The sequence below is a fragment of the Mesoplodon mirus genome, assembly GCF_964341445.2.
Source record: "Mesoplodon mirus genome assembly, chromosome: 17".
In the NCBI taxonomy this organism is placed as follows: Eukaryota; Metazoa; Chordata; class Mammalia; order Artiodactyla; family Ziphiidae; genus Mesoplodon; species Mesoplodon mirus.
This window is the reverse complement of record NC_138993.1, coordinates 16,742,123-16,766,448: the sequence shown is the minus strand read 5'-3', so window position 1 is coordinate 16,766,448 and position 24,326 is coordinate 16,742,123. Positions and strand designations below refer to the sequence as shown.

The 24,326-nt window shown below is 38.2% G+C and overlaps 1 protein-coding gene across 5 annotated transcripts in view; it reads left to right on the top strand.

Moving 5' to 3' along the window:
- RNASEH2B (ribonuclease H2 subunit B) overlaps positions 1-24,326 on the top strand; it is an 84,047-nt gene that overhangs the window by 19,508 nt on the left and 40,213 nt on the right. For 4 of the 5 annotated variants that reach the window (XM_082602073.1, XM_082602074.1, XM_082602070.1 and 1 more), the window contains 4 exons: positions 5,616-5,687; positions 7,700-7,807; positions 10,311-10,387; positions 14,131-14,245. In XM_082602073.1, coding sequence (XP_082458199.1) covers positions 5,616-5,687; positions 7,700-7,807; positions 10,311-10,387; positions 14,131-14,245 — 372 coding nt within the window. Of the gene's footprint in view, positions 1-140; positions 216-5,615; positions 5,688-7,699; positions 7,808-10,310; positions 10,388-14,130; positions 14,246-24,326 lie in introns of all 5 variants that reach the window. The other variant, XM_082602072.1, reaches the window with a different exon arrangement.

Here is a 24,326-nt window from a genome sequence, read left to right as displayed (position 1 = left end):
CAGTCTTTCTGTGAGCATTAGGGGCTTTGTTTTATGCACAGCTATAGCCTCAGTGTAAAATTGGTAATAGAATCAGTTTCAATAAGAGGATAGTGTTTATTACTAAATGGTTACTTATTCACATCTGATATTTGCTGTAGGTACCTAGAATCTAGAAAATGTGAATGCAGTTTAGTGAGCACAGACGTGGCATTTGATAATCATCCAACCATGAGGTGAGTGTACAGATGCCTTGGAAGACTAAAGGGAACGTCTAGTGTACTGTCTAAGTGGTAGCTGCCATTTAACAAAATGTTCTTTGTTGACAGGTGTTTTGATAGTGCAAGGCAAATCTTTGCCTGACGATATTTTTTTCATATTTAGGGAAAATATATCTCATGTAAAATTACCTGATTTCCAAATATTGGCACCTAATTCAAATTTTTTTAAATGCGCATAGCAAACAAAACCCTCCTGTGCACTGGATTTGGCCCAGAAGCCAACTGAATATTTAGCTGGTAAAGTGAATGCATACTTCCTTTGACTCCTTAGGCATCAAAGCAAAGAACTCAACCAGTGCTACACACAGGAAGCCTTCCCAAACCTCCTTATCTGTGTTACATCCTCTTTCATAAGGTCTAATAGTCCATGTATTTCTTCTCAGCAGTTGTTACATTTGCAGTCTACATTTGTGTGATTATTTGATTCAAGATATGTCTCTTCCGTGGGACATCTGAAAGCTCCCCATGGGTAGAGGCTGGGTCTGTTTTTACTAATCAGTAATTAACAAATGAATGAATGAATTGGGCAGGAGAGATGAATTTTGAAATGCATGCTGTGTTAAAGAGTATAGCATCTCACTTGGAACTCTGTGTTGAAAGGTTGAGTCCAACAGCTAGTTGTTTTGTAGGCTCTATATGAGAAAAGATGACTTTTTTCCCCTGTTACATAGACATTTCAGTGTTATCTACACTAATACATCTTAAAGCATATTTCAGAGAACACTGGCATTTGCAGCAGAACACATTAATGTATTTGTTTGTACTTAGTAATTCCAAAGTTCTTATAGTTTGACATTTTAGGCTATAGCTAATCCTCTGGACTTACTGCTCTTCCTGGGAAAAATGGAAACACTGCTTCCCTTGAATAGTTATTAAAAATATCTTTTTTAGATTTTGGATATTTGTAAAGTTTGATTATTTTAAGCTCTGGAGGAATGGGAAAGCTGGAGGAAGAACTGGCAAGGATCACTAGAACCAAAGTTTTCTACTAAAAAAAAGAAAAACAAAAATCAATAATAATTTGCCAAGTTACAGTTGAAAGATTTACTGTCATACTGAAATAAAATAAAGGCTGTATTGCTGAAAAAGAGAGGTCACCTTTTCTATGCCTTGAGAAATAATGAAGAAATGTGATGCTGGGAAGTGAGAAACAGCAGGCAGGGAAAGGAGAGAAGACCACAACCTGTTTTAGTTTGTGGAAAAGCTTTTAACAGTGCTAAACTTTATCCTTTACATTTTTATAAGTTGCAGAAAGGAAAGTCTTAAAAGATTTCTTAAAATTGAATCTGTATGGTTCCATTTATATAACATTTTCAAAATGACAGCATTTTAGAGATGGAGAACAGATTAGTGGTTGCCAGGGGTTAGAGATGGAGCAGAAGTTTCTATCAGTTTTTGCTTTGTGTATCTTGAAGCTCTGTGTGTGTGACTGTAAACATTTAGGATTATTTCCTCCTGGCCTTCTTCATCCCTGGCAATATCCTTTGTCTGTTATTAACAGAGCCATTGCATCTTTCCTTTAGTTAGTGTTAGCACGATAAGCACACTCTTATCTTCTTCCTTTTACTTTTAATCTACTTGTATCTTTATATATAAATTGGGTTTCTTATAGGAAGCATATAATTTTATCTTACTTGTTTATCTAGTCTGACAATTTCTTTTAATTGGGGTGTTCAGTCCATTTACATTGAATGTGATTATTGATATGGTTGGATTTGAGTCTGTCATTCTGCTATTTGTTTTCAATTATCTCATCTGTTCTTTGTACTTCTTTTACTCCCTTTCTGCCTTCTTTTGAATCGAGTGCTTTTTATGATTCTATTTCATCTCCTTTGTTGTCGTATTAGTAACAGCATTTTGTTTTGTTTTGTAATTTAACTGGCTGCTTTAGGGTTTACTGTACACAGTTTTAAATGATTACGTCTACCTTCAGGTGATATAACACCACTCCGCATATAGTATAGGAAACTCTCAATGGTATATTTTCATTTCTCCCTTCCTGGCCTTTATGCTATTATTGTCATATATTTTATTTATGCATATGTTATAAACCCTGCACTAAATTGTTGTTTTTGTTTAGTCAATGATCTTTAAAGAGATTTAAATAGTAAGAAAAATTCTTTACCCCTGCAGTCACCATTACCAGTGTTCCTTATTCCTTTGTGTAGATTCATATTTTCATGGGGTTTCATATTCCTTCTAGCAGAACTTCCCTTAGCATTCCTTGTCATGTGGGTCCATTGGTGATTATTTCTTTCACCCCTTGTATTTCTGAAAGAATCTATTGACCACCTTCACTTTTCAAGGGTATTTTCTCTGAGTTCATCATGTGTTGTTTTAGTATTTTAAAGATGTTTCTCCATTGTCTTCTGGCTTGCATTGTTTCTAATAAGAAATTTGCTATCATTTTTAGCTTTGTGCTTCAGTACATGATGTCATTTTTTTCCTCTCTGCTTTTAAGATGTTTTCTTTATTACTGGTTTTGAACTATTGATTCTGATGCATAATTTTATTCCTGTTTCTTTGTGCTTTGGGTTTATTGAACTTCTTGGATGTGTGGTTTTATAGTTTTCATCAAATTCAAAACTGTTCTGCCATACTTCAAATATTTCTTCTGTTTCCCCCCTGTTCTCTTTCAGGAGCTCCAATCACACATAAATTATTAGGATGCTTGAAGTTGTCCCACAGTTTGCTGATACTTTATTTTTAATTCTTCTTTCTCTGTGTTTTCATTTTAGGTAGTTTCTATTGCTGTGTCTTCAAGTTCATTAATCTCTTCTTCCACCATTAATCGCATCTGGTGTATTTTTTATCTCAACTTGGGTCTTTTTAAGAAATCCTCTGTGTCTCTACTTCACTTTTTGTACATGAGGAATACTGTGTTTAATCCTTTTGTCTCTTCATTCTAACATCTGTGTCTAACATCAGGACCCCCTCTCAGTAATTGATTTCTTTATTTTTCTCATTATGGGTCATATTTTTTTGCTTCTTTGAATGCCTAGTAATATTTGATTAGACACTGTGAATTTCACCTTTTTGGCAGATGAATATTTTTGTATTCCTATAAATAATCTTGAGCTTCACTCTGGGATACAGTGGAGGTACTTGGAAACAGTTTGATTCTTTTAGGTCTTGCTTTTAAAATTAGTTCGGTGGGACTAGAGCAACATTTAGTCTAGTCTGTCCCCTACCACTGAGGCAAGACCCTTTGGAGTACTGTACCCAGTATCCTCTGAACTATGAGGTTTTTCAGTCTGCCTGGGAATAGGCCCAGTGCAGGGCCCCGAGTGCATGTGGGGTACTGTTCCCTCTAATCTGTTCAGCTGGCTTTTCTCCTACCCTTAGGTAGTTTCATCACATGCATGCACTGATCAGTACTCTGTTGAATACTCTACTCAAACAGTACTCTTTGCAGATCTCTGGGTTTTTCTCTCTTTGTAGCTCAGTTCCTGTATGCTGACCTGTGAACTCTAGCCATGGTGTCTTGAGAACTCTCTGCTCCATCTTCAACTCAGGGAGTCAGCCAGGCTTCACCTAGGTTCTCCCAGTCAGCACCGTGGCCTGGAAACTGTTTCAAGGCAGTAAGCTGGGGCGATCACAGAGCTTACCTCATTTGTTTCCCATCTCTCAGATAACTGTCCTGCATGGCTCAACCTCAAGTGTATTGAAAATAGTTGTTCTGCATATTTTGCCCTTCTTGTTTTTGTTTTTTGGCCGTTAAATTGGGTTTCTGTTATTCCATTTGGTTGCAAGTGAAAATCTCAAAATTAGGGTTTTTTTTCTTTATATATTTAATGTCACTATTGAGAAAAAAGTTGTACCTACACCATTTATGAGTAAGCCAGTTTCTAAACATGCTTGCTCTATTTAAGTTTATGGAGATCTGAAGTGGGGTAAAGGGAGTGGGGCTGTAAAACATAAAAGTGACTGTAAGTCCCCTTCCTTCCTCAAGCTTTCTGAGTTACTCTCTGGTAGATTGTTGCTCTGTTCCCGTATTAATCAGAGTCCCTTGGTTCCTTTTGGAGAGAGATTCTTTAAATGGGTTTAAATATGCCACTCAAAATGTATGAGCATGTTATAAATAAAATTGTCACGGTCTTTATGTTTTAATCTATATGATTTAAACTTTGACATTAAAATATCATGGAGGAAACATGAGAGGACTTAACTCACCAGATATTAAAATGTATTTTAAAGCTACAATAATTAAAATATTGAAGTACTAATGCTCATATAGCCACAGATTGATGGGTCAAAATACAGTGTCCATAGACAGACTCATAAATGTGTTTGAAACACTTAGCATAGGTTATTCAGTTAGATGGCATGGAGACAACTGAACAACTCATTGCAAAAAATTAAAGTGGGATATCTCCTCGCCATATCTTATACAGAGATGTATTCCAAATAGGTTAACTATAATCTAAAAGTACTAGAAGAAAATATGGGCAATTCACATAATCTTGAGGGAGAGAAGGCCTTTCTAAGTATGACACAAAAGATAAAACCATGAAGGAAATTATTGATGAGATTACACAAAGATTTTATATCTCCTAAGTGGTGAAATAATCATTAAAAACAAGGAGTTCCCTGATGGCCTAGTGTTTAGGAGTCGGGGCTTTCACTGCCATGGCCTGGGTTCAATCCCTGGTCTGGGAACTGAGATCCCACAAGCCACATGGTGTGCCGCCCGCCCCCCAAAAATATATCATTAAAAGCAGATTTGATATCCATACTGTATAAAGATTCCTAATATGGTAGTAAAGAAAAAGATGAATGCCCTACTAGAAAAATGGGCAGAGGACATGAGTAGATAATCATAATTAGGGGCAAAAAACATGAATGTCCAGTACATATTGATTTTTTAAATGTTCTATTTAATAATAATAGTAACAGTAAAAAAATAATAATAGTAATAAGAGCTATCACTTATTATTTAGTATTATTTCTGTTTGTCTGAATATAAGAACTTTAAACAAATTAGCTAGTTTAATCCTTTGAAAGGCAAGTGTACATATTATCATCATCATTTTATAAATGTGACGGCTGAGACAGGACATGAGGACCCTTGCCTGAGGTGACAAAGCTATCGGGTGGTTGAGTCAAGGTTTAACCCATCTGAGTCCTGCTCCTCATCACTTCTCAAAGAAGTAAATTAAAACTACCTTAAATTCCACTGCACTTTACAGAGAAGTTGATAATTTGCATAAGATAGCACAATTTATAAGCAATAGAAGAGAGCTAAAATTTTTAGGAAGAAAAATCGTAAAAACAGAAGAAAGAAAAAGAGTAAAGTAAGTAAAGTGAGCAACAAAACAGCTGTCTTAATTTTACAAACTCACCATTTCTTTTCAGAGTATTTAAAAGATGCTTCAAAGAAGATGAAAAGTGGGCTTATGTTTGTAAAACTGGTTAACCCATGTTCAGGTAAGCGCTCCCCCCCACCGCCCTGATAATGGTAACTTGAATATTTTTAAAACGTTGTAGCTGAAAAGTGTGGATATTTATTTGTCTTTGTATGTTTGTTCTTCCTGAATAGCTTTTAAAGGTAGGATAGCATTACATGGTGACAAAAGCAAGCTAACGACATAACCAGTCTTTTAAGATAATTCACTTGACTTAAATGTTTTTTTATTTCTTCTTAATTTTAATCCATAGAGCTGTATTCATCAGAAATGATGGCAAAACAAAAAAAAATGTAGCGTGTTTGATTTCTCTCTGAAAACAGATGAATTTTCCTTGGCCTTTTTAAGCCAACTTTTCCTACTAAAGTAGTTATCCAATATTAGCCTCCATTTATACTCATTTTATGTTATAAAGTAAAATAAACAGAGTTTAAAAGAAAAAAAAAGGAAGGCTTTTACTGGACATGACAAGATTTTGAATAGTTTCATTTTTAGCTGTACTTTCCTTATTTTGTTCAGACGGAAAAGTAGTATATATTTTTCCTGTCAAGGGGTGATTTTTTTGCATTAAAAGCATTGTATTTTGAGGAGATACCTGTTTTATCAGGAATAATTTTACCTTTATATTCAGTGTATTTTGCTTTGTCTTATAATTTTTAGGCAAAAATATTAAAATACACTATAAGTATATAGTAATATTGGTGATACTATTTATCTCTGTGTGAAATTTTTCTCCATTAGTTTATTTTATAAGATTTACAAGGTTATTGTTAATTTTATAAGGCTTTGAGTAGATACCTGATATTTAGCAAATTAGAGCATCCTCTTGGTGACTGTCATACTGAATAGTGAAAGCAAGAGAAATCCAGTGGGCAGTGCCGTGTTGTTATTGTTGTTGGAAAGACACGTAAATAGAAACAACAAGAGAGGCAGAAATTCTGGCTTTCTCCAGTTTTCTTTTCCTCAAAATGAAATTGAATGTAATTGGTCAGTTATATTATTTGGAACTCCTAGGTATATGTAAGACTAAGATGAGGTGAGCAATGTTTTTTCAAGAGAAGTTTTTTAGTTAGCAGTAAAGCATTTAACAAAAGGAAGGTACAAAAATGGTCAGGCTTCTTGTAAAATTCATTTCACCTAAATGTCTGTGGACAACGTTTTGCTATACTGACTATGGAGAAATAAAAGCTAACTTTTGCTGAGCACTTACTAACGTGCTGTGTTAGGACCTTTACGTGTACGTATTCTATCTTTTCAATCCTTATAAAAAAAATACTGAGGTAGGTTCAGTATTGCTCGCATTTTACAGATATGGAAAAAGAAGTACAGAAAGGATTATATAGCTTCCCCAAGGGCTCACGCCCAGCATGTAGTTGAGATAGACTCAAACTCAGGGCCCTGGATTTTGCTATGCTTAGAAAAAAAATGTGTGCATTGAAGGGATTCATTCAGATTCATGCAGATGCGCACAGTTCTCACCCCCTTCTAACTTCCTTTTTTTTTTGGTGTTTTAAGAAAGGGAAATTTTCATCCAATTGGGTGTGGCTTTCCTCACTCCTCATGGCGTAAAGCACGTTGCTGTCGTAGGGCCCTGGCCTTTCTCCTGTGGAGCTCGCCTCAGGGGTGTGCGGGCCCTGTCTCCCGCCCTCTGTATGGCAGGCTGTACACCGCCCTGGAGACAGGGCCCACAGGCCAACTCAGTTCATCTGGCTGAGCCATTAGGTTTGGGTAGTTTAAAAATGGGTTTTCCTTCCTGATCTGATGGAGGAGTCAATGAGAGGCTCTGTAGCAGTTAAGATAAATGATTTGTACTTTTGTGTTTATTGGTCTAAGTTCAGTGAGGATTATACAGTTGGAAAACAAGCATCTGTCTGTAATAGCTACAAGCTTTCCTTAGAGTCACTTTGTATAGACTATATCTATGTATGTTTATGTTCATATTAGGAACATTCCTCAGAACTATTAGATAGTCTTTTGATTTGTGTGTGTGTGTGTGTGAAAACTTACAAATAAAAAACAGATTTGTTTTAACAGGGGAAGGAGCCATTTACTTGTTCAATGTGTGTCTACCACAGCTGTTTGAAATAAAAGTTTTCAAGGAAAAAAACCATTCTTGGTTTATAAATGAATCAGTTCAATCAGGTAAGTGACTAGTGTATATATTTACATTAACACATACCCTGACTTTGCCATCCTTCACATCTATCTGCCCAGTTTGGAGTCTGGTCCATGGTTTTTTCTTTGTTGGCATCAGAGCAGGGTTTAATCAAGGAGAAAGGAAAGATTTAAACAAGTTTAGATCAATAACTGTGTGCCTTAGATGGTAGGAAATTTTTAACTAACAATTCTGATTTTTCTTCTAAAACACTGACACACCCCGAGTCAGATGACTTTTGTACTCTGGAGTGCACATTGTGTTCACTGGAAACTCTTTGCTCTTCTCTTAGCCATTTTTGAGGATCTTCAAGTTTTTAACATCTTATTTCCTTGCAAATGAATGCTGATATAGCTTCTAGAATAAACTAGAAGAGAAGAGAAGAGAAGAGAATGCTTTCTCATATAAATTACTATGGCCACCCCACCTGCCCCCAACACACACACACAACACCCAATTTCTATTTCTTTTAAGAGCGTTCCTTTGATTTGGGGCTCAGTGTTGACTCGGAAGGAAAAAGGATACCACACGTAGCCCTGACAGTTCTGGGTGGGAGTGGGAGGGCACGTCATGGGGTATCTCAGTTCCCTCTGTCCCTCTGTCTCTCATTGTTTGCAGAGAGTGCTTTCCATTGCTTTCTAAGCCCTGAGCTTTCTGTTGACCGTCTAAGTCACCGCTTAGTGCTAAGGTAGAAAGGCCACTTTGCCTTTCTTGTAAGGCATCCAGAAGAAGGGTTTATTGCTGGTGTTGAATTTCATATACCTGTGTGCATGAGAAGATTTGAAGTGGTTTTCAGTTGCCGAAATGCAATGGTAGACTGTGTATTTAGCCTGGTAGGTGCCAAGTATACATTCCTTTTTATTGTTCTCTTTTCTTATTTTTCATTTGGCAATATATGAGAGTTCCCACTTCTAATGTAATATACTTGCCTTTGAGTTTGGCTGGATAGACACAGTAATATCCAGATGAAACTGGAAAATATTCAGAAGCAGTGATTGATTAGCTCTCCTGGACTGTCTGACTTGGTACCTGCTTTTTTCTTTTTAATAGACCTTTTTTTTTTTTTATAGCTTTTGGTTCACAGCAAAGGTACCTGCTTTTTTCATCATTGTCTTCTTTTTAAATGTAACTTTAAAGAAAGAGCTTTTTTTTTTTTTTTTTTTTTGCGGTACGCGGGCCTCTCACTGTTGTGGCCTCTCCCGTTGTGGAGCACAGGTTCCGGACGCGCAGGCTCAGCGGCCGCGGCTCACGGACCCAGCCGCTCCGTGGCATGTGGGATCTTCCCGGACCGGGGCACGAACCCGTGTCCCCTGCATCAGCAGTCGGACTCTCAACCACTGTGCCACCAGGGAAACCCAGAAAGAGCTGTTTTTAAGAATGGCTACCAGGATATTGTTTTCAGAACAAGAAACCTGTTTCTAATTTCTGAATATAATGGATGCCTCATATAAACTGAGCTTAGAGCTTCTGATAGGTTGTTTTCATAAACTTCTCTTCTACTTAAAAAAAAATAATTAATGTCATCATGTAAAATTACATCCTTAATTTTTTTTCAACATACTATGAAATGGATTCACGTATATAATTTACGGTTAGAATTTCTTGGCTGTATAGGTAGGTTGCTCTGTTAGAGAATAAAAGTCAGTACATGTTTCCTGAAACCAAATTAATAAGTATGGAGATAAATGAATTGTTTATTGTTCTTTTTGATGAAATACCTCTTCTGGTTCACTTCCATGGAAGAAGGACTCTGGGATGCTTGGAGGGGAGTGCGGTAGAGAAAAGTGGGGCGCAGGCAGCCTAGTTGGTTTGATTTGCCTTTTTTCCTTTCAGCCTGGAGAGCACCACTCATCTTACTGCAGAGATTCCAGTTTCTTACGCTCAGTCTTGTTAGACTCCTGCTCTCTTGCACTTTTCTTTGGGAGGAGGGATGGGGTAGGTTCTGGAGTGGGTAACGACCTCTGAGCTTTGAGTCATTGACAGGTCAGAGCTGTGAGGTCAGAGCCCATAGGAGAAGCCACATACAGAGGGAATAATATTGCTTTTCCCATGGCTTCGTCCTCAAAAGCACAGGAAATTACATTTTACTGCAGCTTTGTAGATAGACTTATACAGGTTTCCTAATGTTTGCCTGATTCACATTCTGTCTGTATTCCCCCGAACCCTGCTATTTTTTTTGGCAGGGGGTGGGAGGTGGGGAGAGGAGGTCTTCTATTAAAAATGATTTCTAAAGAAGAAATGGCAAGTTAAAGATCAAGTTCAGTGTCTTGGCTGTCCTCTCCACACCAGGGATTTGAAGCTGTTTGGAGTGAAATCTCGTGGACCATGTTCTGCCTTTTGAGAGAATCACATATTCTTGGGCCTGTGTAGGAGGAGCTTCTGAACTTGGAATTTCACATATATTTTTCAAGGAATGGTTCCCACATTGGGATTAAGGTGGAATAACTAAGTTGTCTTTCCATGTTGTTGAATTCTCTTTTTAATCTGTAGGAGGTCTTCTTCACTTTGCCACACCCATGGACCCTCTGTTTCTGCTTCTCCACTACCTTATAAAGGCTGATAGAGAGGTGAGTTTCCCACTTTGGGATATTAACAGTGGGGAAACAGAATAGATTGTTTTTTTAACATGATCTCTCTCTCCTTATAATGGTCCAAATGTAGACTCCCCACAGTTCAGATTTAACTTGGTTGGTATAGAACACCTATATCATGTGTGCTGGTACAGATCAGAGCACTGATCGGCAGACCTGAGATCCAGCATCGTGATCTTGGACTAGCTCACCAATGAGTCCTGAGAACTGCCTAACCCTTTGTGTTATCTGCCTTACTTGTTTGACAAAGCCTAACAATGAAATTCTCATTACATACTCATTAGTTTTGAAATATAGTACAAATGTTAAGACCTCAGGCTTAAGAGAATAAAGAAGATTTATCGTCTTTCATTTTCTTCTTTGTGAGACACTGTGAAATAGCTACTCTGGGGGTGTGTCCAGCAAAAGCTCCTTAATGGGGAAGCTGTAGTTGAGGAATCCCAGATGGAGTAAAATTTACCTTTGTGATATAAAGACAGAGTTTAGTAATAGTAATAGTTCCAGCCAGAGGTCCCAGGATACCTTTACAGTTGACAATTATTAAGGATCCCAAAGAACTTTTTGTTCCTGTGTGTTTTATCTATCAATATTGACTACATTAGAAATTAAAACTGAGAAATTTAAAAATAATTTTATTAATTTATTTTTAAAATAAAAATAATAAGCCCATTATATATTAACATGACATGTTTCTAATGAAACAAACAGTAAAAGTCAGTGAGGAGTATGGTACCGTTTTACATTTTTGCAAATCTCTTTGATGTCTGGCTTGAGAGAAGACAACTGGATTTTCACATCTTGTTCTGCATTCAGTCTGTTTCCATACACTGTTTGAGTGGAAGTGTGTAAAGAATATGCAGCCTTTCACATATGAGGTCAGAAAAGGAAGGAATTGTATATTAGCCTTTTAGATAGTTGTGGATACTCTGCTTTGATACTACTCCAAAAACCAACAAGTGGTGGTTTCTTAAAAGCTAGTTGCAATGTGGAATCTGAAACCCTGTCAATGAACTTTCCATGTTCTTGTTAAAAAACAAAATTCAAATGAGTAAATTTTAAAGATCTTATTGGCTTTCTTGAATGATTCACGAATTGGGCAGCATCTATTCTAGCAGACAGAAAGAAGCTCCAAGGAACTGTACAAAATGAAAAATTTTTACAGCCAGGAGGGAATAAGAGCAAGAAAGTTCAACTAGACTAAAGGGGGATTGGCTATGGCAAGGTCACGTTTCTTTAGGGCATGCCTGGCGTCTATCAGGCAAATGACCTAGCTAGTGCTGATTAGCAGATTACTGATTGACTGGTTTAAGATTCCACTTCTGGGTGAGCTGAAACTAATTAAGTCTCTGTTTGGGCTTAGCACAAACGACTCCATTTTGGGCCTGCTGTCTGGCTTTTAACACTCTCTTACATTAAAATCTATTGGATCTTTCATGCATATTACTTTGCAATATCATGCATTGGTCATTTGGAAAATATTATCTCACTGAATTATGCAGGTCTTCCAAATGTCTACACAACTCATTACACACACACACACACACACACACACACACACACACACCTTTGTTAATTTAATATTACCAGTGATCTCTTTAGAAAATTCTGAGTGTTGGGAAGCTTGTCATAGTGGCAGACAAATTCTCTACAATTCTAATTTTTGCTTTAAAGTTCAAGTTTTATCGTTGGCTACAAGTCCCGTCAATCTTTCCCTTGAAGTGACAGGTTCACTTCATTTATGTTCTGTCAGTACTCAAGTCTGAATAGCCATAGTTCATAGTGGTTCTTTCAGGTAAAAAATTGAGAAAAAGGCAGCTAGTCCTGCTCGCCACTCAGACAGTCACACAGTGCTTTTCCTTGAGATGATCCCTGAGCCTCGGCGGTAGCTGAAGTACTTCAGCCACACTTGACTTTCATCACACAGAGCATTTAACCTACTTGCGCTCGAAGGTCAAGATTTAAATAAAAGAAATTGCTTTTGCTCCTTGATCAAGGAAATCCTTAAGTGCAGCTGGGATTTTTTTACCTGCTTGTCCATGGCAGTGAAGAATGCAGCGGCTGCTGGACGGTTTGCTGGCACCACCCTGACTGGTGCTGAGGAGCCAGGGCTTTTACCCACCTTTGCATCGAAATCATCAGTGCAAATGTTGACGCAGTGAAAATGCAAATAGCATCGTAGCCTTAGCTTGAAAATAGTTTGGAGCTTGTGGGCCCCCTGCAGGGGTACTGTATCTCCCAGGGATCCACACCAACCTCAGCTTGAAAACCTTCGAAATGACAACTTTAAGGACGGGTGTTATTTAAACACTTAGAGGAATCTTATTTTTGCACTCTTATGTCTGCAAATAGTTTAAGTGCTTATGGGTTCTCACTGAGTACTTAGATCCATTTTCCAAAACTCGTATTTTGTATTTATATGGATTTAATTTGTGATAAATACTGAGAGTAATAAAACTGACTTAAAACTTTCAGTTGTGCTTTCTCCTGATGCACCTTGTCGTCTCTTATTCTCCTCCTTTCCTACATTCTGTGTTCTTTATTGTGGATTAGTGAAGTTTTATTCCTTAGTTTAATCATGTTTCCCCTTATCTGGAAGCTACTGTGGTAGCCGCTATAATTAGGGCACGGCGAGCAGTGAGGCTGGTGAGCCGTGTATCTCTAAGGAGCAGAAATGGTTCTAGTCCCTACCAGGAAGGCCCTAGAAGTATTCAGGGAAGAAGATGGAAACTTCAGGTGGCTCCCATTCCTGGTGTTTCTAGGATACATTAGCGGGAGGAAGCCACCAACAGCCTTAGTATCAGTACCTGTATTGATGCACCTTTAAAGGCCCTCCCCCCATTTGGGGGAACTGTTTTCCTATTTCCCATTAAGACCCTGACTCTGGTGAATTAATCCTCACCCTGGCCCTGTGGGAGGCTCTGGGGGTGCTGTGGCGGTTCAGGGAGGCAGATGCAGAATGAAGCTCATGGTGGTAGTTGGCTTTCACTGTAAACCATCTTGCTCTCTCTTCTCAAATACTTAAAGTGCCCCTTAAAATAGCCCGTGAAGCATTCAGATATTTCCTCCCCTACATTTTAGATGTGATCTTTTCCTATTTAATTAAAAAAATATTAGTATGTACTTTCGAAATGTTGACCCATTCTTTGTTAAACATGATTTATTTTAACGTCAGTAAAAATAATTCTTCTGTCTAGCTTTCCCAACTGTTATTAACTTTATATTCAAACAGATTTCTTATTGCAAAACCTTTTTATGTATATATGGTAAAGAAAACAGAATGAAACATTCGTGTATTATGAAATGATTATGTCAAGACTGTGTGGTAGTCCATTACATATTAGTAAAATATTGTTTTAAAGTAGTTAAATATTTAACACATTGGGTGATCATGGAAGAATATAGATTAAGGTAGGAATCTAAAGACACTAACTTGGGAAACCTGTGAATTATTCTTACTATCTGAAGAAAAAAGAAAACATTTAAATTAAAACATTTCTTGCCACTTGATGGAACCCAGGTGTTTTCAAGAGCTTCCTAAAGGGAGCTGAGAGTCAGTTCTGGAGCCTGTCCCGTTAAGGGAATCCTTAGGTGGAACAAGTGACTTTGAATTTAGTTTAGAGATCCAGCTATGAGGTTACATATCTTTCTCTCTTTTTTTTAATGTATGAGTTTGTTGACTGGAGTACTTGCATCCTGACTGACTAAAGTCTTTTTTTCAGGGAAAGTTTCAGCCCCTGGATCAAGTTGTGATGGATGACATGTTTCCTAATTGCATCTTGTTGCTGAAACTTCCTGAACTTGAGAAGTTACTTCGACATGTGACAGAGGAGAAAGGTATGGCATACGGCCTTTGAAATCAGGCTTATGGCTGCCAGAAAAGCTGGGCATCTGTCTGAGAATGCAGTGGCTTGAAGGCCTATGGAATGTGATGCTTATTCTGTGTGGGTCATAGGGGAAGCTGTCGTTCAGATTCGCTTCCACTTGTCAATATTCATCCTCTGTTGCACTGGCTTGTTCAGTCTGCGAAATTTGGACCAGTGAAATATGGTGGCCTGTCTCCTGCAGGGCCAGGATTCACGAGGCTCAGGCTTTAGTCTCAGCTCTTCTTTCAACTAGGCTGTGACTTTAGGTAAGTGCCTCAACTGCTTTCTGCCTCGGGTTTCTCATTTGTAAAATTGAATAAAATCTATGCCTTTATTGATTCAAGAAACATTTATTGAGCACCTACTAAGATGCATATGTTGAGCACTAGAGCCAGGGATAGTTATAAATAAAATATTATCCTTTGCCTCACTTTGCTTCTACTCTGATGGAGACAAATGACAAGTAGGGCAATGACAGTAGGGAATAAGGGAAGTGAACTCTGGGTTTTGTGGGGATGCACAGGACAGGTTTATAACCTGGCCTAGGTAGGGTGGGAAGTGCGGGTAGGGGAGTATTGTGTTGCTTTCCTGTGGGAAATAGCCTCTAAGTGGAGGCTAAGTCAGTGTAGCAGCATGGATGTATGAAAAAGTTTGTCATGCTTAGCAAGATCCAAGAAGTTCAGTGATGCGTTTAGGTTAGTAAGGAAAGAACAGGGGAGAGTGCTGGGCAAGGGTTCAGGTGGTGAAGGGCCTTATATGTGTCTGGACTTGACCTAATGGTAGTGGAGTGTCAGCAGAGTTTTAAGTAGGGCAGTGCTATTGTGTGGAGAAGCTAAGGTCTGGTCCCCAGAGGCTGCTGCTGTGGTCCAGGTGGGAGGTGATAGTCACCTGAGCTTAGGAGGTGGAACCAGAAGGAAATAGCAGCCTCGTGTGTTGACTGGATGATGGTCAAGAGAAGGAGGAATCAAGGATGGCTTCTGGGTTTGTGCCTTGGCCCACGGGATGGGTAGAGATGGCCCCCTGGAGACAGGGGACATGGGTGGGAGGAGCAGGCTGGGGGTGACAGAGAGATGAGTTGTAGGCATTCATTTGAATTTTGAGAGGAGGAAGTGAGGCAGTGTGTGAATGTGTTTTGACAGGTTTGTAATAGCATTCAGACTTAGCATCAGTGTCTCCAAAAATCATCCAAGTAGTTTTAGAGTTAATACGGAAACACAGTGTGAGAACCGAAACAGCAGGCTGATAAGTTATGGTTATTTGGGGTTCTAGATGGTTTGACCAACTATGGTAGTTCTTCTAGGACCAAGAAGGTGGTGACTCCAAGAAGTGTAAGCTTACAGTGGATAAAGGGAAAACGTCATTCATTGCATTTCACATTCGAAGGGTCTACTAAATTCACACTTGGCCAGACACAGAGCTCTGTTTTGAGCCTGAGGGGTATGTGGTGCCTAGGTTTTTATCAAAGCAGTGCTATTAATGACACTCCCTGGTGCTGATCTTGGCAGGAGACAGTAATCTTTTTGTGGGTGACAAATGAAGTAGCTCATAGCCACTTCTGAAAGCTAAAGCAGTGAGGAATAATTACAAGTCATTTTCATTTTGCCAAGTTAATGGAAGCTGGCAACACGATTAACCCATTATCCAAAAATCTTCCAATAGCTGTATAAGAACAGTTACCTGAAACCAAAACCCAGCAGCCCAAATTCAGAAATAGTATTAAAGCATTGTCATTTGTTAGTGTACAGCCTGTGTTCCAAAGCAGGAGCTTCCCTCACTTCCATTCCTTCCTCCTTGCTCACTGACCCCCTGACCATCTGTTGAATCATTATCTGAACTCCTGTCCTAATCTCATTCACTTCTCAACATCGCCTAACTTTTGGAAGTTCTGCTGTAATAGAAAGTGAATGCCCTATACTTGTCTTGTTTGACCAGCTCTAAATAACCACTTGTAAACTTCAAGCTACTGTGTGTTTCTCTTTGGATCTTTGTGGAAAATGATGTCTGTCTTAGTATGCTGTCCTTGTATACAGAAATGACATGAAGAAAAATATTTGTGTTCTGCGTCAAGGGGTGAAGCAAGCGATGTGGAATTGCTTCTGTTTTGATGAAGAGGCCTTTTTGAAGGTTGAGGCATTAGAGATCTTATTATTTCTTGTTTTTAAAAAATTTGGGGGGAATTCCCTGCTGGTCCAGTGGTTAGTATTCCGTGCTTTCACTGCCGAGGGTGCAGGTTCAATCCCTGGTCGGGGAACTAAGATCCCGGAAGCTGCGCGGCACGGCCAGAAAAAATTTTTTTTTGTTTTGTTTTGTTTTTGAACCTTCCATTATTTTAAGATTTACAGAATGTAGTTCATTAGGGGAAGAATTAAATTATGAAGGAACTGCCAAGACTTCTAGAGAATTGCATACGTCTTTTACCTGCGAAATTTAACCTAAATTACTTTGTTTTGCCTTACTGTCATTGAAAAAGAAAGAAAAAAAAATTTGAGGCCTAGGGTTTTTAGAAACCTGGCATGTATAAAGATTGATGATATAACTGCTTTGAAAATGAAAGTACATGGGCAAGGGAGGCAGTTTTTTTAATCAAAACATTTAAAGGTACAGAAAAACTCAGGAAAAAGCTACAAATATTTGTCTCCAACCGCAATAATCAACCAGTGTTAATGTTTTGTTATTTTTGCTTCATATCTCTTTCAGGGAAAGAATTTCTTTAGGAACAATCGGGTAATCTGATCACAGGATTTGATAGCCTACAAGAAAAATTAAGAATGTATATTTGCTACATAGTTTTGAGCAAATCATTCAAACTTTTCAGCATCCTTGATCTGTAAGATAAAGAGTTTGAAGGGTTAAGAGTATCCCTCATATTCTGCCATATGTTATAATTAGTACTCTGCAAAGTTGTTCTAAATCATAAAATAAAGCTTTCCTTCTCTTACCTTTAGAGTGTTGAGATCTCTAAATTACAGCATATGAACATTATTTAAGAATTGCAGTTAATAGTATCTACTATCTACCACAAAGAGATGCTTCAGGAATTAAATGAAATAATACAAGTAAATCAGTGCCCAGAGAGTGCTGGGTGTAGAGTAAGTTTTCAATAAATGTTTGTACCATTAAGGCTTGTGAACTAGAAATTTTAAATTCTTTGCTGATGTTTAAGTACTAGGTATACAGTAAGTGACCAATGCACATTTGTTTGATGGTCCATTGATTAATACAGAGTCAAGTGGTTTAAGTAGGAGAATGGGGATAATCAGATAATAATAAAAATGTCTACCATATATTAACAAATTATTATATATTATCTCTATGCTTGTTGTTTTACGTATGTTATTGAATTCTTGCAGTAATTCCCTTTCATTGTTAGTAGAACCTGAATTTTTACAAATGAGGAAATTGAAGCTCAAAGAGTTTAAGCACATTGACTAACATCATAGAACGTGAAGTGGTAAAATCAAGATTTGAACCCATGTCTGTCTGACGGCAACTCTTTCTCTTCCTTCTTATAACTGTGTAACACTTCCAGGAGACTCTGTTAGAGTTTTTAGGTGTTGTCTCATATAAAAATAGAAACTTAATTTTTTGTTAGTCTTGTATATCCCATTAATAATTTCTCTTTGTGAGACAAAGAGAGAGACAGGAAAGGAGACAGTGGGAACTTCTACAGCTTAAGGAAAAGACAATTCTCATCCTGGCAGTGAACGTTCTGTTTTCCAGACAACCTCTTTTAGTGATTGCCTTGGGTCCTGGCTGCTTGTTTGAATTTAGAGTTTTGTCTATTTTTAAGTTAGTATTTGGTTCCATTCTCTGTGCTTTATTGCTAGGGTTTTTAAATAAGAAACAAAGAAGACTGCTAAAGAGTGGTCAGGTACTACCCGTGACAGGGAGCAGAGATAAAGAGGAAAGTTGATGTTTTCTCAATTCCATCCTCCCCACAGGCACTGTGCAGAGAGAGTAAAAACCTGAAATGCTCAAATTCCCCAGCCAGCTATTTTGATATTGGACTCCAGATGCTGTCTCAAAAGTCTGTGGCATTAAAGATCTCGTTAGGCCTGCTAGGTTTATGAGAACCTTTCCTTCTCCCTGCCGAATAAACCCAGCCACAGTTGTTTGCATCCTGAATGATGATGGCGGTGACCCTAGTTAGTTAGCACTGCCTGCTTTATTAGTGAAGGAAACGATGTGTCTCAGTTTGCTAGCTCTGGGGCTCAGCATGCTTCTTGCCAAAAAAGCTCCCATTCAGTGGAGAGATGACAGGAGAAAGGACTAATAAAGGGTTATGAACTTCATCTTGAGTATAACACTCTGTTTCATATTGCAAGCAAAAGCTATGCTGCGCTGTCCATTGTGATTAACAGGAAGAGCCAGGAAAACTTACCTGATTAAAATACCCCAAGCAGAGTTGCCAAGTTTCTATCCCCAGGAGGCAGGAAAAAAAAAAGAGACCATATGAGTTTCTCAGTTATGGAAAACATTCAGAAAGTAGATGTGAAAATCTGCTCCAGGCAGTTTGTTCAATAATACATCAGGGAAATTCAAGTTTGTGAACTGATTACCCAGTTGCTGAACATGTTATTTAATTGTGGGCTCCTTTTTATTCCATCTTTATTTTGTAAACCCAATCTTTCCAGATGTTTGAGACCAGTTTTATAGGCACCAGACACATTAGGGAAAGAAACCTTTCCAGCACGTGCACATGTCATCTAACTCACAAACTCGCAATTATTAAATTTAGGACACAATAGAACACTTTATGGTATTTTTCATAATCGTGGGTAATCTGTGGCCTTCGTGAATATTTTAAACCACTTGCTTATCAAAATGTGTAAATTTTAAAATTAAACAGTAGTTTATGCACTTCATCCTTATATAGTATTTGGGGATATTCAAGCTTGATACTTCTTAGTGATCATCTTGTCCAGGGGAATGTTTAGTTAGAAATAAATTTGTAATTTAAAAACTTCCTAGGAAAAAAACTCCAGGCCCAGCTGACTTCACTGGTGAATTCTACCATACTTTAAGAAAAAAATAATACTCAAAGAAATAATGATACTTAATCAAATTCTTTTAGAAATTAAATGAAGAAGCATATTTCCCAACTAATTTATGAAATTGGAATGGCCCCAATACCAAAATCAAAGTTATTACAAAAAGAAAACTAATCTAGTATCCCTTATGATCATAGATGGAAAAATCCTTTAAAAATATTTGCAAGTTAACTATGTAAAAAGATAGTACATTATAACCAAGTGAGGTTTATCATAAGAATGCAGAGTTGGTTGAACATTAGAAAATCAATCAGTATGATTCACCATATTTATACATTACAAAAGAAAAACTATGATCATCTCAATAGATGCAGAAAAAAACATTTGACAAAATTCAGTCATAATATAAATTCTCAGCAAATTAGAGATAGGAAGGAGCTTCCTCCTTCTGGTAAAGGACATCCATGACAAACATAAGCTAATATCATACTTCATTGTAAAAGATTGAACACACTTTTCCCCTAAGATTGGTACAAGATAAGGATGTCAACTCCTTATCCTGCTAGCGGAAATCCTAGCAGTTGCAATAAGATAAGAAAAAAATTGGGACTTCCCTGGCAGTGCAGTGTTTAAGACTCCATGCTTCCGCTGCAGGGGCATGGGTTCAATCCCTAGTCAGGGAACTAAGATCCCACATGCCAATAAATAAATAAATAAAGGCTATGCAGATTAGAAAGTAAATAGTGAAACTATCTTTTTTTCATAAACAGTATGGTCATGTATGTAAAAAGCTCAAAAGAATTTACAAAAAAAAATCACTAGAACTAATAAGTTCTCAGGATATAAGGTCAATATATAAAAATTAATTCTATTTCTGTATATTAGCAGTGAACAATTGGACAGTGTAATAAAAGCATACCATTTATAATATAAAAAATCATGAAGTTGTAAGGATAAATGAAACTTAAAATATGCAAGACCGGGCCTCCCTGGTGGCGCAGTGGTTGAGAGTCCGCCTGCCAATGCAGGGGATACGGGTTCGTGCCCCGGTCTGGGAGGATCCCATATGCCGCGGAGCGGCTGGGCCCGTGAGCCATGGCCGCTGGGCCTGCGCGTCCGGAGCCTGTGCTCCGCAACGGGAGAGGCCACAACAGTGAGAGGCCCGCATACCGCAAAAAAAAAAAGGAAAAAAAAAAAAAAATATGCAAGACCAGTACACTCAACATTACAAAACCTTGTAGAGAAATTAAAGAATTAAATAACTAGAGAGATATACCATGTTCATGAATTAGAAGACTTAATATTGTTAAGATGTCCATTCTCTCCAAAGTAATCTATAGAGTTAATGGAATGTCTATCAGGCTTTTTTTTTTTGATAGAAATTGAGAAGGTGATTCTAGAATTTATATGACTATGCAAAGGATCTACAGTAGCCAAAACAATTTTGAAAAAGAAGAGCAAAGTTGGAGAACTTACACAACCTGATTTCAAGACTTACTGTAAAGCTACAATGATAAAGAAATTATGGCATTGGTATAAGGTTAAATAGATAGATAAATGGAACCAAATAGAACAGAAGTGGACCCACATTTATGTAGCCAATTGTTTTTTTTTTCCAACAGTGTCAAGATAATTTAATGGGAGAAAGGATAATCTTTTCAACAAATAACCTGGAAAAATTGGATATCCATATGAAAAACAATTAACATTAACTCTCACCTCAGAGTCATACAGAAAAATTAACTTGAAATGGATCAATAATTTAAATGCAAAAATGAAAACTATTGAATTTCTGGAAGAAGCCATAGAAGAAAACCTTTGTGACCTTGAGGATTGGCAAAGATTTCATAGGACACAAAAACTACTAACCATACAAAAAAATTATAAATTACATATCATTAAAATTAATATCATCTGGTCTTTGAAAGATACTATTAAGAAAAAAAAGACAGGCCACAGTTGGAAGAAAATATTTATATGACATATATCTGATAAAAGATATATATAAATGTATAAAGAACTCTTTTAACACAATAATAAGATGATATCCGGCCCTGTAGAAAAATCAGCAAAAGGTTTGAACAGACTTCACAAAAGAAAATCTATGAATAAGGCACATGAGAAGATGTTCAATATCATTAGTCACCAGAAAAATGTAAATTAAAACCACAGGGAAATATCACTGATATCCACCAGAGTTGCTAAAATAAAACAGATACTACCAGTAAGTTATGGAACAATGGGAACTCACCTGCCTGGCTAGTGGAAGCATAAAATGGTCAAACCACTTGACAATTTCTTACGACTCAGTAATTCTACTCCTAGGTATTTGCCCAAGACTTATGAAGACATATGTCCATACAAAGATTTGTGCAAGAATGTTCAGAGCAACTTTTTCAAAATAGCCCCAAACTGGAAACAACCTAAATGCCCTTCAGTAGGTGAGTGGGTATACAAAACATGGGATATCCATACACAGGATACTACTCCATAATACAAAGGAAAGAGCTATTGCTAGCTGCAGCAAAATGGAAGAATCTCACAGAAATTATGTTGAGCAAAAGAAGCGGGTCACAAAAAAGTACTTACTGTATGATTCCATTCCTATGATGTTCTAGAATAAAGCAAAAACAATTCTGTAATCATAGCAGATCATTGGTTACCTGAGGTCTGGATAGGGATGAGAGAATTGACTGTAAGCTCAGGGGAACTTCTTGGGCTGGTGGTTACATGACTGTATGTAGACATTTGGTCATACTCCTCAAATTGTACACCAAAAATGGGTGTGTTAATCATACGAACATTATTCCTAAATACAGTTGCTTTTTTAAAAAAATGAAGTAGAACTGATCCAGCACAAGTAGCTAAGCCTTCTGATTTCAGACACAGTTTGTTTTGGGGTTTTTTTGTTTGTTTGTTTTGATTTTTCCTCCCTCGTTGTTCTCTACAAGATAATGTTGGCTCCTTCCTGTCTCCCACGGAATCCAGTGGGAAGCAAGGCAGGAGTGACTCAAGCCTGGGTGACCAGGAAGGTGGTTTGGGAGGAAGATGATACACAGAGCCTCAGCTCGGGGCTCTGGGCTTCCTGGATGGGTTTAGTCTTGCTAAGACAGGATGAAGTCACGCCCAGAGAGAGATACAAGTTGGCGTCCAAGGAGGAGGCAGTGGAGCCAGAAAAGAGTCAGAGGAAAAGCCATTAGAGCTGCAGAACGACCAAGAGAAAGGCTGTATAGGACCATGGTGGAGAGTCTTTTCCCAAAAGGAATAGGGTCGGAAGTACTGAGGGGGGTGAGGACTAATTGATCTCAGTAAAATGAACACCAGATGCACGGCTTTGAGTCAGGTTGGGAAGGAATCCAGTGCTCCTGTTTACCAGCTCAGTGACTTTGGACAATTTATTTAACTTCACTCAAACCTAATTTTTTAATACGGGGACAAATAGTAGTTTTTACCTGAGATTCATTCTGAGCATTCAGTGAGAAACTGTGTATGAAGAACTTAGCACAGGCCTGACTATACATTAGATTCTGGTGTTATTATCATTCACAAGTTATAATTTAATTTTTTCATAACTAATACTAAGTATTTGCTGTGTGCCAGATGTTGTGCCATCACCTCATTCGATAGGTGACTTCCTGAGGTGACATCGTGCGCTGGGGGTGTAGGAGCCCCAGCAGTACGGCTCATAGCCTGGTCTCCACTCCTTCTGAACTAGCATTTCCAGAGGGAAAGAAGGAGCCTGCAAGGGGCTCAGAGAGTGAACGAGAGGGAGGAACGCTATGGCAGATTGTAGAATGTCCTTTCAGGAAATTTGGAGGTAGAGGCAAGAGACAAGTGAGTGGCAGAGTCAAGGTGGGATTCCTGGGAGAGACCTGACCACTGAGCCTCCATCGAGATTGTCTCAGGCAGTGATCAGAACGTCTGAGACTCATTCAGCAGCGCGCATGTACTAAGTGATTGCTGTATGCTCTTAGAATTCTCCCTATTTTTGTACAAAGAAATATTATATCACCTCCAGGGAGGCTGAGTCTAGCCTCATCTGCCTTGGTTCCCCAGCACGCTGTTTGCCAAGCAGTCCTGGCTTCAGGAGAGCAGGCATTGCACCTTGGAATTCTCAAACTTCTGGCAATGCCGTTTGTAATGGTCCCTCCTTTTCATTATTCCAGTGACGTGTCCTGAGGAGATGGGTGCAAAGGTCCAGCACCCACTCCATCCACCTCCTATTGCCCACAGTGTTGACGACCACAGGCTGAAATGGGGAGGAAATGTACAAGAGCTCAGGCCAGCCCTTCCCCATACCAACCATTCAGTGAAACTTCAAGCAGTTTAGCAGATTGCTGAAAACCACCCCAGAACAAGCAGTTTCCGTTTCCCACCCACCATGATCATGAGGAAAGAGAAAGCGTCATTCTATGTAATTCTAGCAGAGTCACATGTGGCGAGTTTGCATCTGGCCGTGGGAATTCCAGTGGTCACCAAAGTAACTCCTGCATGGAGGCTGGAGGCCAGAGTGGAAGAGCTGCGTCTGCTGACTGCACAGAAAGCAAGAAACCCTGTGAATGGAGTGTTACCAAGGAAATAACAGCTTAATATCATATACCATTTGTGACATTAAGCCGTTAGATTACATAAAGCTAGCTGGATTGTGAGGGGAGGAAGTATAATTTATATGAGATGAAACTTTTATCCCCATAAAGGGCCAGATTGAGCCTATCATAAATCTAAATTCCCCTGAAATAGCTATGGCTCTATTGGTAATACATTAAAAGATAGATATATCTTTTCTTCTTTCTCCACTAATCACACCAGAGCAGCACTAAATAGTTAACAAGATTCTTTTCCTGAATGTATGCAATGAACTTCATAGGCACCTGCATTTAGCTTCAATTTTCTTTCTTGGGATTTCCATTTTTATTTTAGAAAAGGAGTCTTTCATTGAAAACATTGAGGTGAGCTTAAAATTATTCAGAAAAATTAAGATTGCTCAGTATGTAAATTTGCTGAGTTTTAAAAATTGCCTTTTGAGACGATGACTAGATTTATTGTGGTGACCATTTCAGA